This window comes from Callithrix jacchus, chromosome 13, assembly GCF_049354715.1.
Source record: "Callithrix jacchus isolate 240 chromosome 13, calJac240_pri, whole genome shotgun sequence".
Classification (NCBI taxonomy): Eukaryota; Metazoa; Chordata; class Mammalia; order Primates; family Cebidae; genus Callithrix; species Callithrix jacchus.
The window spans coordinates 22,688,135-22,700,322 of NC_133514.1; the positions used below are offsets into that span (position 1 = coordinate 22,688,135).

General features: G+C 35.5%; 1 protein-coding gene across 16 annotated transcripts in view; it reads left to right on the top strand.

Annotated features, from left to right (window-relative positions):
• The window catches only part of PSD3 (pleckstrin and Sec7 domain containing 3), a 553,221-nt gene that overhangs the window by 277,225 nt on the left and 263,808 nt on the right, over positions 1–12,188 (top strand). For 14 of the 16 annotated variants that reach the window (XM_017963724.4, XM_078347353.1, XM_054243785.2 and 11 more), the window contains 3 exons: positions 7,377–7,571; positions 7,673–7,753; positions 10,902–11,014. The exons of 1 other annotated variant lie outside the window; for it this stretch is intronic. In XM_017963724.4, coding sequence (XP_017819213.3) covers positions 7,377–7,571; positions 7,673–7,753; positions 10,902–11,014 — 389 coding nt within the window. Of the gene's footprint in view, positions 1–3,484; positions 3,602–7,376; positions 7,572–7,672; positions 7,754–10,901; positions 11,015–12,188 lie in introns of those variants that run through there. One more of the 16 variants, XM_035270120.3, reaches the window with a different exon arrangement.

A 12,188-nucleotide genomic window follows, 5' to 3' on the forward strand; every position in this document is an offset into this window, starting at 1 on the left:
CAAACACCTGCTAGTTCAGTGTCAACACCAGATTGTGCTATATTCCTTTTGATGACATAGCTTTGAACTGGATTTTCACCAGTCGTTGTGATAAAAATTAACCGCTATGAGAAAATGAATGAGTGGCAGTGTCTAATCTGACCCAAGATTTAAGAAGTCATATGGCCCAGAGGCACACACATCCATTAGTAAGCAATTGTGGTTATTTAATAATAAAAATAATTTTTCTTTCAATTTATATGTATTGTTTTTTCAAATGATTATAAATTGTTGGGTCCAAACTTAGTATTTTTATACTATTATTCTGTTATTAAATGGAACTGTTGGATATTTCCTTTGGCCTAGGAGTGTCATAAAAAACTTACACATTAAAGACTCTGAATCTAGAAAATGTAGGAACCTCTGTCCCCCAAGCCCATTGCTCTCCAGGTATTCTTTGTTCATGCCCTCTGCCCCATCCATGCTGGCTTTCTTGCCTGCTCTCACACATCTAATATGCTCCAGCCTCTGGGCCTTCTTTGTGCCTGGAATGCTGTTACTTTATCATATTTGCAAGACTGATCTCCAAGTTTTCCTCAAATGTTGCCTTCTCTATGAGGCCTCCCATAACTACTTTATAGAAAAGTGTATCCACCCTCATCCCCAAACTAGGGTTCCTCTTCTCTATTTGCTCTATATTTTCCAGAGCAAACATCACTTTCTAATATGAGAATTTAATCATTTATTTTAATTCTTTATTTTTAGCTCCCCTCCCTACCCAGGGTAGAAGTTTCAAATTCTATTTTCTTACTGTAGCATATCAAGCACCTAAGACATCTGGCACATTATAGGGCATTTAATACATATTCATTCAATCAGTGAAGACAGACATACCAGAAGATGAGTGGCCACAGCAAAATGGATGGTAGTAAAGCCTATGAAAGACTTGGGCATTGGAGTCTCACTGGCCATGTCCAGCTTCTTGACTCAGTTTTCCCATCTGTAAAATGGGTTATACTATTGCCTTTTTCATAAGACTGACAATTCCAATCCCTAGGAAGCAGCTCAGTGACTAGCATGTAGTAAGTGCCTAATCATTGTTAACCTATTAGGTTTACAGTACCATGGCAGGTGCTATGGCTGTTCTGAATAACTTCTCAATTATGTTTCTTTGAGAATTACATGATGTACTTTCTCTACAATGCCTAGAAAATAAATGCCATAGATAATGATGACCAGAGTGATTTCCCTTTCCCCTTTCAGAGGCAATGTATGCTTTAGGGTTTTACTTATTGTTTGCTTATGGTGTACTTACTCTTGACTTTCATTTCAGCCCTGAAAGCTGGACGTGCGTACTGGTTCTATTGTCTGTTGGTTCCAGCCCTCTGTGTTTCTGTGTCATCAGCCTGAAGAATGACAGAGGGGTCATGTTATTCCCACTGGTCCTTTTATTCCACTTGCAACTCAAGTCATTTATTCCCACTCTTTGAGATTCTTCTAAGTTGCCTTTGCCTAACTTATCTATTAAATTCAACTCGACTAGGTGGTGGTTATTGCCTATGTACAACCCTCAGGGTATACTTTATAAATACAGGGTGGTGCAGGGAGCTTTGATACCTGAGCCTAATTTATTTTTTGGTCCTCGTTTTATTATCACAAAGACCTAAGAATTTAAAGAATTTCTAAATCTAAATTCAAAGCATACTCTTGCCTGTATAAAATGGGTGATAGTATACGGTTTATTAAGTTCTGGAAAAAAACCGACAGTAAAAACAGTGTACTATTGAATATATTGTTTCACACAGGCAATAGTACACTACTGATGGCAATTTTTTTTTCCAGAAGTGTCCAGGATTAGCTACAGTGAATTGGAAAGTTAGTGCCACATACTATTATTGATAGCATAGCATGGAAGACAATGGGGGAAGTGGACACGGCGAATGGCTCTGTTCTGCATTCTCTTAGCAGATGGCTGTTGAGTACCTTCAGCTGCCCCTTGTGTTGAGGATTCAAACTGGAATTCAAACTGGAATTTCACTGTATGTGAAAGCAATGAGATTTTAGAAGGCAGTGCTAAGAGTTCCTAGAATTTGGCATGGTGGGGCTGCAGGTGATGAGAGGGGCAAAGGAACAACATATGTAAAAGGCATGGGAGCACAGCTTGTATTTGTGTGGCTCAAGCAGGAGGGAAATAGTAGAGGACGAGTTGAGAAAAGAAACTGGGGTCAGCTTGGCTTTATGACATGCTCATAATGTGGATCTTGTGTGGGATTTCTATAAAGTAGCCACATTATCACATTTGTGGTGGTATCATGCAGGTTGAAAGAGAAGGATGAAAACACAGAACAGGGGGCTTTTTTGTATTTAGAGGACATTAGAAAAGAATCACTAGATTATAGGCAACAAAGTCTTGATAAAACTGTAGAAAAATAGTAGGAATAAAATCGCAGAAACAAGTGAAAAACTCCAGAAGGATTCTGAGTGTGAATAAGCTACGAGTTGGCTATCACAGAACACCGTTATGGGAATTCTTTAAATGAAGTTTAGAAAAAACATTTTAGAAAGTAAGTTTTGCCAGATAAAATAAATGAAGTTGACATTTTGACACAGTTGATGCTAAAAGACTCTCTCTCTTTTCCCTATTCTTAAATTTCACAAAACTAGTTAAATTTGAATTTCAGATAATTGATTAATAATATTTTAGTGTAAGTATGTCCTATTTAGGACATACTTATACTAGATGATGTTTTTTGATGTGAAGTTCAAATTTAATTGGGTACCCTATTTTTATTTGGAAAATCTGCCAATCTTAGTATGATTCAAAAGGTTGTGAGAAGGCCTGGTGATCGAACTCAATGATCTGGTCGTTCATTTGATGATGGAGTGTTTTGATGAGCGAATATTACCATGTTTACTTGCAGGTAAGAAGTAAAGACCCCAGGGAAACATTTTCTAGAACATAGGGAGAACCTTTTGGGAAGTCTCTTCTACATTTAAGTAACTGGTAGGGATACATTTATTTACAATCTTACTAGGTTGTAAAGTCATTTGATCAAGAAAAATAAGGGAAATAAAAATGAACTTTAGAAAAGAGAAAATCCAAACTACAGAAAGCATCTAATGCTCAGCAGACTAGAACTGCAGTGTCTTGTGTATTCAAGGAAACAAAATGGGGTGTTATCGCCTCTGAGAGGGATCATTGAGTTGGCTTTATCAAGTGTGAACGAGGCAGGGCTGCACCGTTTCTTACGCCTTTGATAGACAGGGGGCCCTTGTGTTCTGACTCCTGTTTTTATTGGAGCTGCAGAAACATTACAAAAACCCCAACAGCGAACACTCAGCTGAGAATGTGAGTGATGAATTTCACAAAACTGAATGGTAATGTTAAGTGTGTGTGTGTGTGTGTGTGTGTGTGTGTGTGTGTGTATGTATATTTTTAAATTTTATATAGTAGAGTGACCTCATAGGGAGCCAGGTTCTTAGAAGGCTGTGAAGCTCAGCAGACACTGAACTTGTGAGCTGAAGAACACTGGACTACTGGATGGGGCTTAGGAGAAGAAATGTGGCCTAGGCACACCCCACGGTTTGTGATGGGCTCTTCTCGATGTCTGTATTGTTTCTGGTAAGTTTGTATTGCCAGCATGTTGTCAAGCTTTCTGATTTAAAAGGAGTAATTTCGGTTCTTGTTCAAATAATCTCATAAGTCATGAAATAGGTAGAATGAAGCCATCTAGGAACAGGGATATTTATCCTTTGTTCTTTCCTTTCTTCTTTTACTGAAGGCTTTTTGAAGAAGATCCAGAAAGTCTGATACACACAGATTTTGCAATTATATCATTTTGGTGAATGTGAGGGAAATTAGGTGAAATCACCTGGGCTGGGCAACATAGTAGAAAAGGCAAATATGGAGAATGAGTAACATGAGGAATGGAGTGATTCTGAGCAGTAAATTTTTAAAATATTTTCTAATTAGAATAAGCATCTTGTATTTGAACAAAATTGGGGCAGTACTATATATGTGGTATAATTATATTGTTTGCACAGAATAATTAAATAAATGCCATGAATTTTCCCTGAGAAGTGAGCAGTAAGTAGTGGTTTAATTGAGAAGAAAATCTTTTCTTCAACGTTTGTTTTTAATATATGATTGGAAAAGCATGCATGGAAATACAACTCCAAGGGTTTTGTTTTGTGTATAATTAGAAAAAGTCCTTGATTGTAATTAATATAGTTCTTAGAATAAATATTTTACATTTCTGTCACTTATATGGGAAATCACAAAGTAATCGTGAATGGCCTAAATTTCTACTGTGCATTTTCTTATTATAGGTTGTACTGTCAATAATGATTAAATATTCAATTTCCTGATGGGATAAATTTCACAAAACTGAATGGTAATGTTAAGTATAGATATATTAATTTTATATCATAGGGTGGGGGTCTCACTATGTTGTCCAGGTTGGCCTCAAACTCGTGTGCTAAAGCAGACCTCCTGCTTTGTCCTCCCAATGTGCAGGGATTACAGGTGAGAGCCACCACGCCCGTCCGTGTCACATTAATTCTAAAAAGGAAGACATAGGATGAAAAAATCATGCATTTAAAAATGCATTTTCATGGAGATTTTATCATAGTGACACTATTTTAACTGGTGGGTATTTCTGTTGGGAAACTGTTTAGGGTGTTTAGGATTACCATATGTCTTAGTTTGCCTGGGTCAGTGCTGCCATTGATATTGATTGTGGTTTGGTGTTTGACTTAGAGTTTTACTAAGTGGACTATTATCATTAATTGCTGTGGTATAATAAGCAGCATGGGTTTGGTAGAGCTAACGGGAATATTTGAGTTGACATTTTGACACAGTTATGCTTAAAGACTCTCTCTCTTTTCCCTATTCTTAGAGCTTCATTTCAAGGACAGCATGTTGGGTACTTGCTGATAGAGTGTGCTTGCAGGAGAGTTGCTAGGGACAGTTAACTCCTTCTAATCCTGTGGTAGTTGAGGGGAGTATGAGACTCTTCAGCTACTTGTTTTACCAGCTGGTTGTGCAAGAGCCCTGGCTGCATTCTCAGTGACCCTGGCACAAGACCAGTGTTTCCTTGGAAGAGCAGTGAGAAAAGGGAACTTGTAAATGAGATGGAATAAGTGACAAGATTGAGCAGTTCTGCTTAGAAATGCATTTATTTTTGCTACAATGGTTTTTGTCATTTCTTGATAGTAGTTTACAACTTACTTTTTAGGTTCAGATTTTTAAAAATATAACACCTTTGAAATAATTGAAGCACTGTAACACTTAGCTTGTTAAAGTATAAAATCTGGTGGTTTGGGCATATTCAGAGTTGTTTAGTCATTACCACTGTCTTAAGGATGCTTGCATCACTCCAAAAAGAAATAGTACCCATTAACAGTCCTAATTTTTTATTGATAATGATTTCTTTTTTTATTTTGCAATAATTATGAGAGCATATTCAAGGATTTCATTATCTCTGTTTCCCCTTTAGAGTGTCCTGGTTTACACAGTAAATAGTTACTCTGCTTAACGCAAGCCAATTTAAAGAATTTTGGGATAGAGGAAGAGCATATAAGTGCCCATCCATGGGCCCGATTCAGCCCAGCCTGGAATGGCTCTTAGGTTTTTTAAGATTGTAACAAAACAACAACAACAAAGCAGCATGTGCGACGGGGCCATATGTGGTGTGCAAACATATGATGTTTATGATTTGGTTCATTATAGAAAAATTCTGACCATCCTTGGTTTAGTGTCTGTGGTAAGTGTGTTTGAAGGCCATTTAAGTACGTTCTATCATGAGCATGTCTTATCAAGTTAAGATAAAGATTTGGAAATTAATGTATCCTCATTAGTTTCAGTATTTTAAATACATGAAAACCCTCGATCACCGACCACAGGCTTAGTCTTTAAGCCCCATCTAGGGCAGAGTTCTCAACATGGGGCATGTGGAGCTCTCTTCCTTCAGTAGATTTTTAGTATCAAAATTATTTTACCCTAATTATTGTAATGTTTTTCTTTTTTACTGCATTGATAACATATGGTACAAAAACAATAGTGGGGGGTCTTAGCGGAACTTCATGCAGCAGCACCAAACTCTTCCAGTCATTGTATTCTCCACTATAATGTACTCAAAATGAAAATAAAGGCCAGTTTTACCTTTAAAAAAATCCTTCATGAAACCAGTACAGTTTGTGTATTTCATTTCAATGCTTGAGTTCATGTTTTTAAAATTTTGTGTGTGATGAAGTGAGAATAAAGCACTTCTGTTCCTGATAGTCTCTAGGAAAAACATTCATCTGTCATTTAAGTTGGGGCAAAAAACGAGGCACATTTTTACTGAATGTCATTTTTACTTGAGAGAATGACTACCAAACTATGATTATTGGCAAACTTTTCTTGAAAATGGAATAAGCCTATTACTTTAAGGAAAACAGCTGATAATATTCATAACAAATGATTACATGTGAGCTTTTGAACAAAGTTAAAATTTTGGAAAATTTTATCTGCCACTGAAGGTTTGGCAGCTTCCCAGTACTTAGACTTCTCATTAATAGTGACATTAGTGAAGGTGATTTTTTTTAAGGTTATATAATGAAATGTGTCAACACATGTTTTGCAGATAACCAACTTGTGTTGTTACAAAATCATGTATGAGTTAAAAGACCCATTCAAAGTTTAACATAGATTTTAATATAAGAGTACAAAAAGTTAACACAAATTTAGATTTCATATTTCAAGTAAGAATATCTTTTAAGAAATTATCATTTGTCTCATTTTGGTATTGTATGAAAAAAGAATAACCACAGTTATCTGAAAATATTAAAATATTTCTTTTTTCTGACAAAATATCTGAGTGAAGATTTTCTAAATATGCTTCAACCAAAATAATATATTGTTACTGATTGAATATAGAAATGGCTCTTAGAATACAACTGTCTTCTAGTAAGCCAAACATTAAAGAAATCTGTGTTTAAATAAAAGTGAAACACTTTGATTTGTCTCACTAAATTTTATGTTCTTTTGGAAAACATATTTCTATATACTACTTGTTATATAAAACAGATTATTTTTAAGTGAGTTAATATTTAACATGTTCCTGTTTTCATTACTACTATGGTAAATATCAATAGATAGAACTCACATGAGTGGAAGCTCTTTGAAGTCCTTCTAAGAATGTCAAGGTCTAGAGACCAAAGTGTTTGGAAACTTCATGCCTAAGATTTGGGCAATCTCTTCTTTAGTTCTTAGAAATATGGTAACCGAAAATATTTTTATGAATATCTAAACAAAATGATCTATCTAAAGGAAAAAGTATCAAAATTTCATCAGATATTTTCCTTTTTGCCATATAAGAAAAACCTATTTTCTCTCTCTCTATCAATTATCATAGCAATGCTGGGGTGAAAACAGAACGGCTAGAAGCTCATTCCGAAATGGGGAGCACTGAAATTTTGGAAAAGGAGACCCCAGAAAATCTCAGTAATGGTACCAGCAGCAATGTGGAAGCAGCCAAAAGGTTGGCCAAACGCCTGTATCAGCTGGACAGATTCAAAAGATCAGATGTTGCAAAACACCTTGGCAAGAAGTACGTTCTGACCCATTGCTGGGGTCTGAATTCTCTCCTGTTTTGTGTGTGTTTTAAATAGTTTACATTTCAATAACCAAGTCTATTTTGTTTTCTTATAGCAATGAATTTAGCAAACTAGTTGCAGAAGAATATCTGAAGTTTTTTGATTTTACAGGAATGACGCTGGATCAGTCACTCAGGTATGATTAAGCATCATTGCTGCTCTTCATTGCCTTCAAATGATTGGTTCTTAGAGGAGAAAGTAATGCCTTCTAAGTAGGATCCTATTTTTTTAAAACCTTCAGTTACAGGTAGAGTATTCCTTCTCAAAAATTCTTGGGACCAGAAGTGTTTTGGATTTTGGATTTTTTCAGATTTAGGGATGTTTCTATGTGTCCAGTTGAACATCCCAAGTCTGAAATCCTGAAATGCTTCAGGGAGCATTTCCTTGGAGCCTTATTTCAGCACTGCAAAGTATTGAAGATTTTAGAGCATCTCTGATTTTGGAGCATTTTGGATTCAGATTTTCAGGCTTGGGATGTTTAGCCTGTACTTTGTGAACTTAAATTGTATTATAGATATTAAACACAGCAAAGAGTAAGAAAAATGTATTGATTTTATGAAATTACACATGAACTGATACTCTGCACCTAATGGTGCAGCTAATGGTAAGCCCAAGTTCAGATGGTAAGGAATTGGTATCAGAGGAAATCTGGAGAAAAAAATGCCATCTATAGGAGTTTTTCTGTTTTTCATTTTTTTTAATCGTGTTAGAATACAGATAGCATAAAATTCGTCATCTTAGCCATTTTTAGGCATATAGTTAATGGCATTAAAAATATTCATAATATTGTGCAACCATCACCACCGTCCATCTCCATGATTCTTTTCTTATAAAACTGAAGCTCTGTACTCATTAAACAATGATCTTTTTTTCCTTCCCCTCCTTTCCCCCAGTCACTGGCAAACACTATTCTACTTTTCTTTCTGATGATTTTGACTACTGTAATGTAAAGGGATAGATACGTTATTTGCCTTTTTGTGACTCATTTCACTTAGTGTTTCTTCAAAGTTTATTCCTGTAGCATATGTCAGAATTTCTTTCCTTTGTATTAATATTCCACTTTGGGGAATATATATACCACCATTTGCTTCATTTGTGTTGCTTCCCTGCTTTTGCTATTGTGAGTAATGCTGCTGTGAACATGAGTGTACAAATATTTCTTCAAGACCCAGTTTTCAATTTTTTAGAGTAGGGAATTTGGTTTTTTATGATCAGTTTAACACACACACACACACACACACACACACAGAGAGAGAGAGAGAGAGAGAGAGAGAGAGAGGGAGAGAGAATTTACAGACTGTAGTCTTAAATTTTCTTCCTAAGCATATACTTACTATAGCCCAATAGCCTCTTTTTTGGAGAGAGTTTTGCTCTGTCACCCAGGCTTAAGTACAGTAGCACGTTCTTGGCTCACTGGAATCTCTGCTTCCCAGGTTCAAGCAATTCTCCTGAATTGGCTTTCTGAGTAGCTGGGACTACAGGCATGCACCACTATACCTGGCTAACTTTTTTGTTTTTAGTAGAGATGGGGTTTTGCCATATTGCCTAGGTTGGTCGTGAACTCCCAAGCTCAGGCAGTCCACCTGCCTCGGCCTCCCGAAATGTTAGGATTACAGGCATGAGCCACTGCACCCAGCCCCAGTAGTCTCTTAAGGTGATACTTCAAAATTAACTCTTCAGTGGAATAAAAATGAATGTCAACATAATTAGTAGGAAGTATCTGTAAAACTGTTTCCAACAATATCCACTTTTTCTGACCTTTTCAAATGAAGGTGTCTAAAACTCACTGATTCTCACTTTTTACATTATATTGTATTACAACCTTCTAAGAGTAGCTGAAGGTAAAACTTAGTCAGCATTTAATCTTACATACTATTTATAAAATGTCAGTCTCTGGAAGGATTCTGAGATTATCTAGTATAACCCTTTAATTTTACAAATCAAGAAACTGAGGCCTGGGAGGTGAAATGAGGATGTTTGGACTAGAGCGTAGTGTAGTACTACAGTGATTTATTGTGGGGCTCTTTTCATGCATCAAAGGTACTCAGGTTTTCTAACAAAAACGGTTAACAGTGGATGGAAGATCGGTATTTTTGCCTTGCATTCTGATGTGGTTTATTTAAAAAGTTATAAAAATTTAAAGTTTTGTCACCATATAGTTTGTTAACCTTAATTATATCTATAATAAGAAAGAAGGCCAAATTTTCATAGTAATGAGGCTTATGGTATATTTCCTAAAGTAGTAAGATTTCTTAGACATTTTGAATGATTTCTTTTTCCTTCCTATCTCATGTTTAGGAAAATGAATCTACATTGTCAAGTGAGGGTCACCCGGATTAATCTCAAATAAATAGTGCCCTTAGTGACTGGCTGGATTAGTGTGTGGTTTTTTAGCACACTTACTGTAATTTAAAGATGTTTTTATACATAAACTAGTTCTATTATTTATGGAATAAATTAATCTCCCAATTTCTGTCTCTTAAACTCTTATTTAAATGTGATAACGGACAAAATTCACAGAAATATCCTGTGCACAAAGCAATGTAAGTTAATAGTGGCTTAATAGAGATGACAGCCCTGTAACAAAGTGACAGAAGCACTGTGATGCGCCACGTTTTAAAATACAGCCTTTATGGTGATGCATTGAGTCTTAAGTGGTCTTTGTTTTTTTAACCTGACCTTTTAAAATTGACTACTTGACACTTCATCATAATGAGGAAATTACCTACCTTCCCAAAGCTTTCTTGATATGTTGACCACTCTATTATTACTGTGTCATCTTATAAGTTGACATTTGTGTGTGTGTGTGTGTGCACGCGCGCGTGTGTGTGTGTGTGTGTATTTGAGACAGAGTCTCATCCTTTCGCCCAGGCTGGAGTGCAGTGGTGTGATCTCCACTCACTGCAACCTCCACCTCTCAGGTTCAAGCGACTCTCCTGCCTCAGCTTCCCAAGTAGCTGGGATTACAGGCGCCTGCCACCACACCCAGCTAATTTTTGTATTTTTAGTAGTGACTAGGTTTTGCCATGTTAGCCAGGCTGGTTTTGAACTCCTGACCTCAGGTGATCCGCCTGCCTCAACTTCCCAAAATTCTTTCGAATTTAAATACTAATACAAATTTTTTTTGAATGGCTATCTAGTAAGTGATTTGGGGGGGAATAACTTTATTATATCTTACTCTGTATAATTAATATCTTAGATTTACATAAATTAACTTTTAATTATCAAAGAGGGTGGTAGCATTTTCTAAAATTTTACTTTTTAAATTTTTAATTCTCTTTTAGGTATTTCTTTAAAGCATTTTCTCTTGTGGGAGAAACTCAAGAACGAGAGAGAGTTTTAATACACTTTTCCAATAGATATTTTTATTGTAACCCAGATGCCATCGCTTCACGAGGTAATCTGATATAAATTCTTGAATTGCTCTTTTAGAATAGTGGTTATTTTCCTTATTATAAAAGTTAAATTTTATTATGAAAAATTAGGTGTCTTCAATTTCCTAGTGATAACTATTAACACTTTGATTTACTTCTTTCTAGTCTATTTATTTTATATTTAGTGTCAAATTGGAATTCGAGCTTCGTTTTGAGCTGCCTTTTTGTTTTATTGTCAGCATTTTCTCATGTCATTAAATAGTCTTTGAAAGCATAATATTTAAGGACAGCATGATATCCTTTAGTCTTATTTAAATTATTTTGTTTTCCAATTCTCTATCATGACAGCATACTTCCTTTAAATTTTTTTTTTTTGTTACTCTGAGACTTTATGTAATAAATGAAATTTCAGTTTTCTTATTTTTTATAATTATTTTTTATATTTGGTCTCTACATTTCTTGATGAAAGCTCATGTATCCTGAGGTTTGGGTTTAGTTTTAGAAACATTAACATCTCTCTGGCAGTTGTGCTGTGTCTCTGGCACTTTTGCTTTGCTATTGACTGTGACAATATTGACCATGGATTTTTATTGATGATTTTAATAAGCTAGGAGTTTATGTGTATTATATCATTTTTACAAAGTAAATGATTTTAATGTAAACTATTTATTTGTGGACCTACCCTATGAAGAGAGAGCTTTCCTCCATTTCGATTCCTGCAATAAAGCAGTTTTCAGTGTTTGAAGTCAAGCACTTTGATTTGCATTTGGAAAATTATTCACAAACTTACAGATTATGGAGTAAATCACTGAGACTAGATGCGCAAGAAATAGTAATTACCTCTTAGCTTCAGTATTTCTGATTAACCTGGATAAGTGTACTTGGTATTGGCCAAGGTGCTTGTCTCTACCTTCCCTCCATCCCCCAAGCTGTAGTCACAGTTAATTCATCATCTGATTAAGGTCATATTCCTATCTGTAAACTGATGCTATTTGGACCAGTTATTCACTATCTCTGTCACCATTACCCATAACAAGAGAATGAAAGAGATAGAAGTGGGCCATTTTTATTAGAACCTTCTTCAAATTTAAGCAGATGTTTATATCCCTGGATAAAATAAGAAATATGGATTCATGTACTCAATTGACTGTTAATAAGGATATTTGAGAATTGGCTGCTAAGTTTTTAAAATACTTT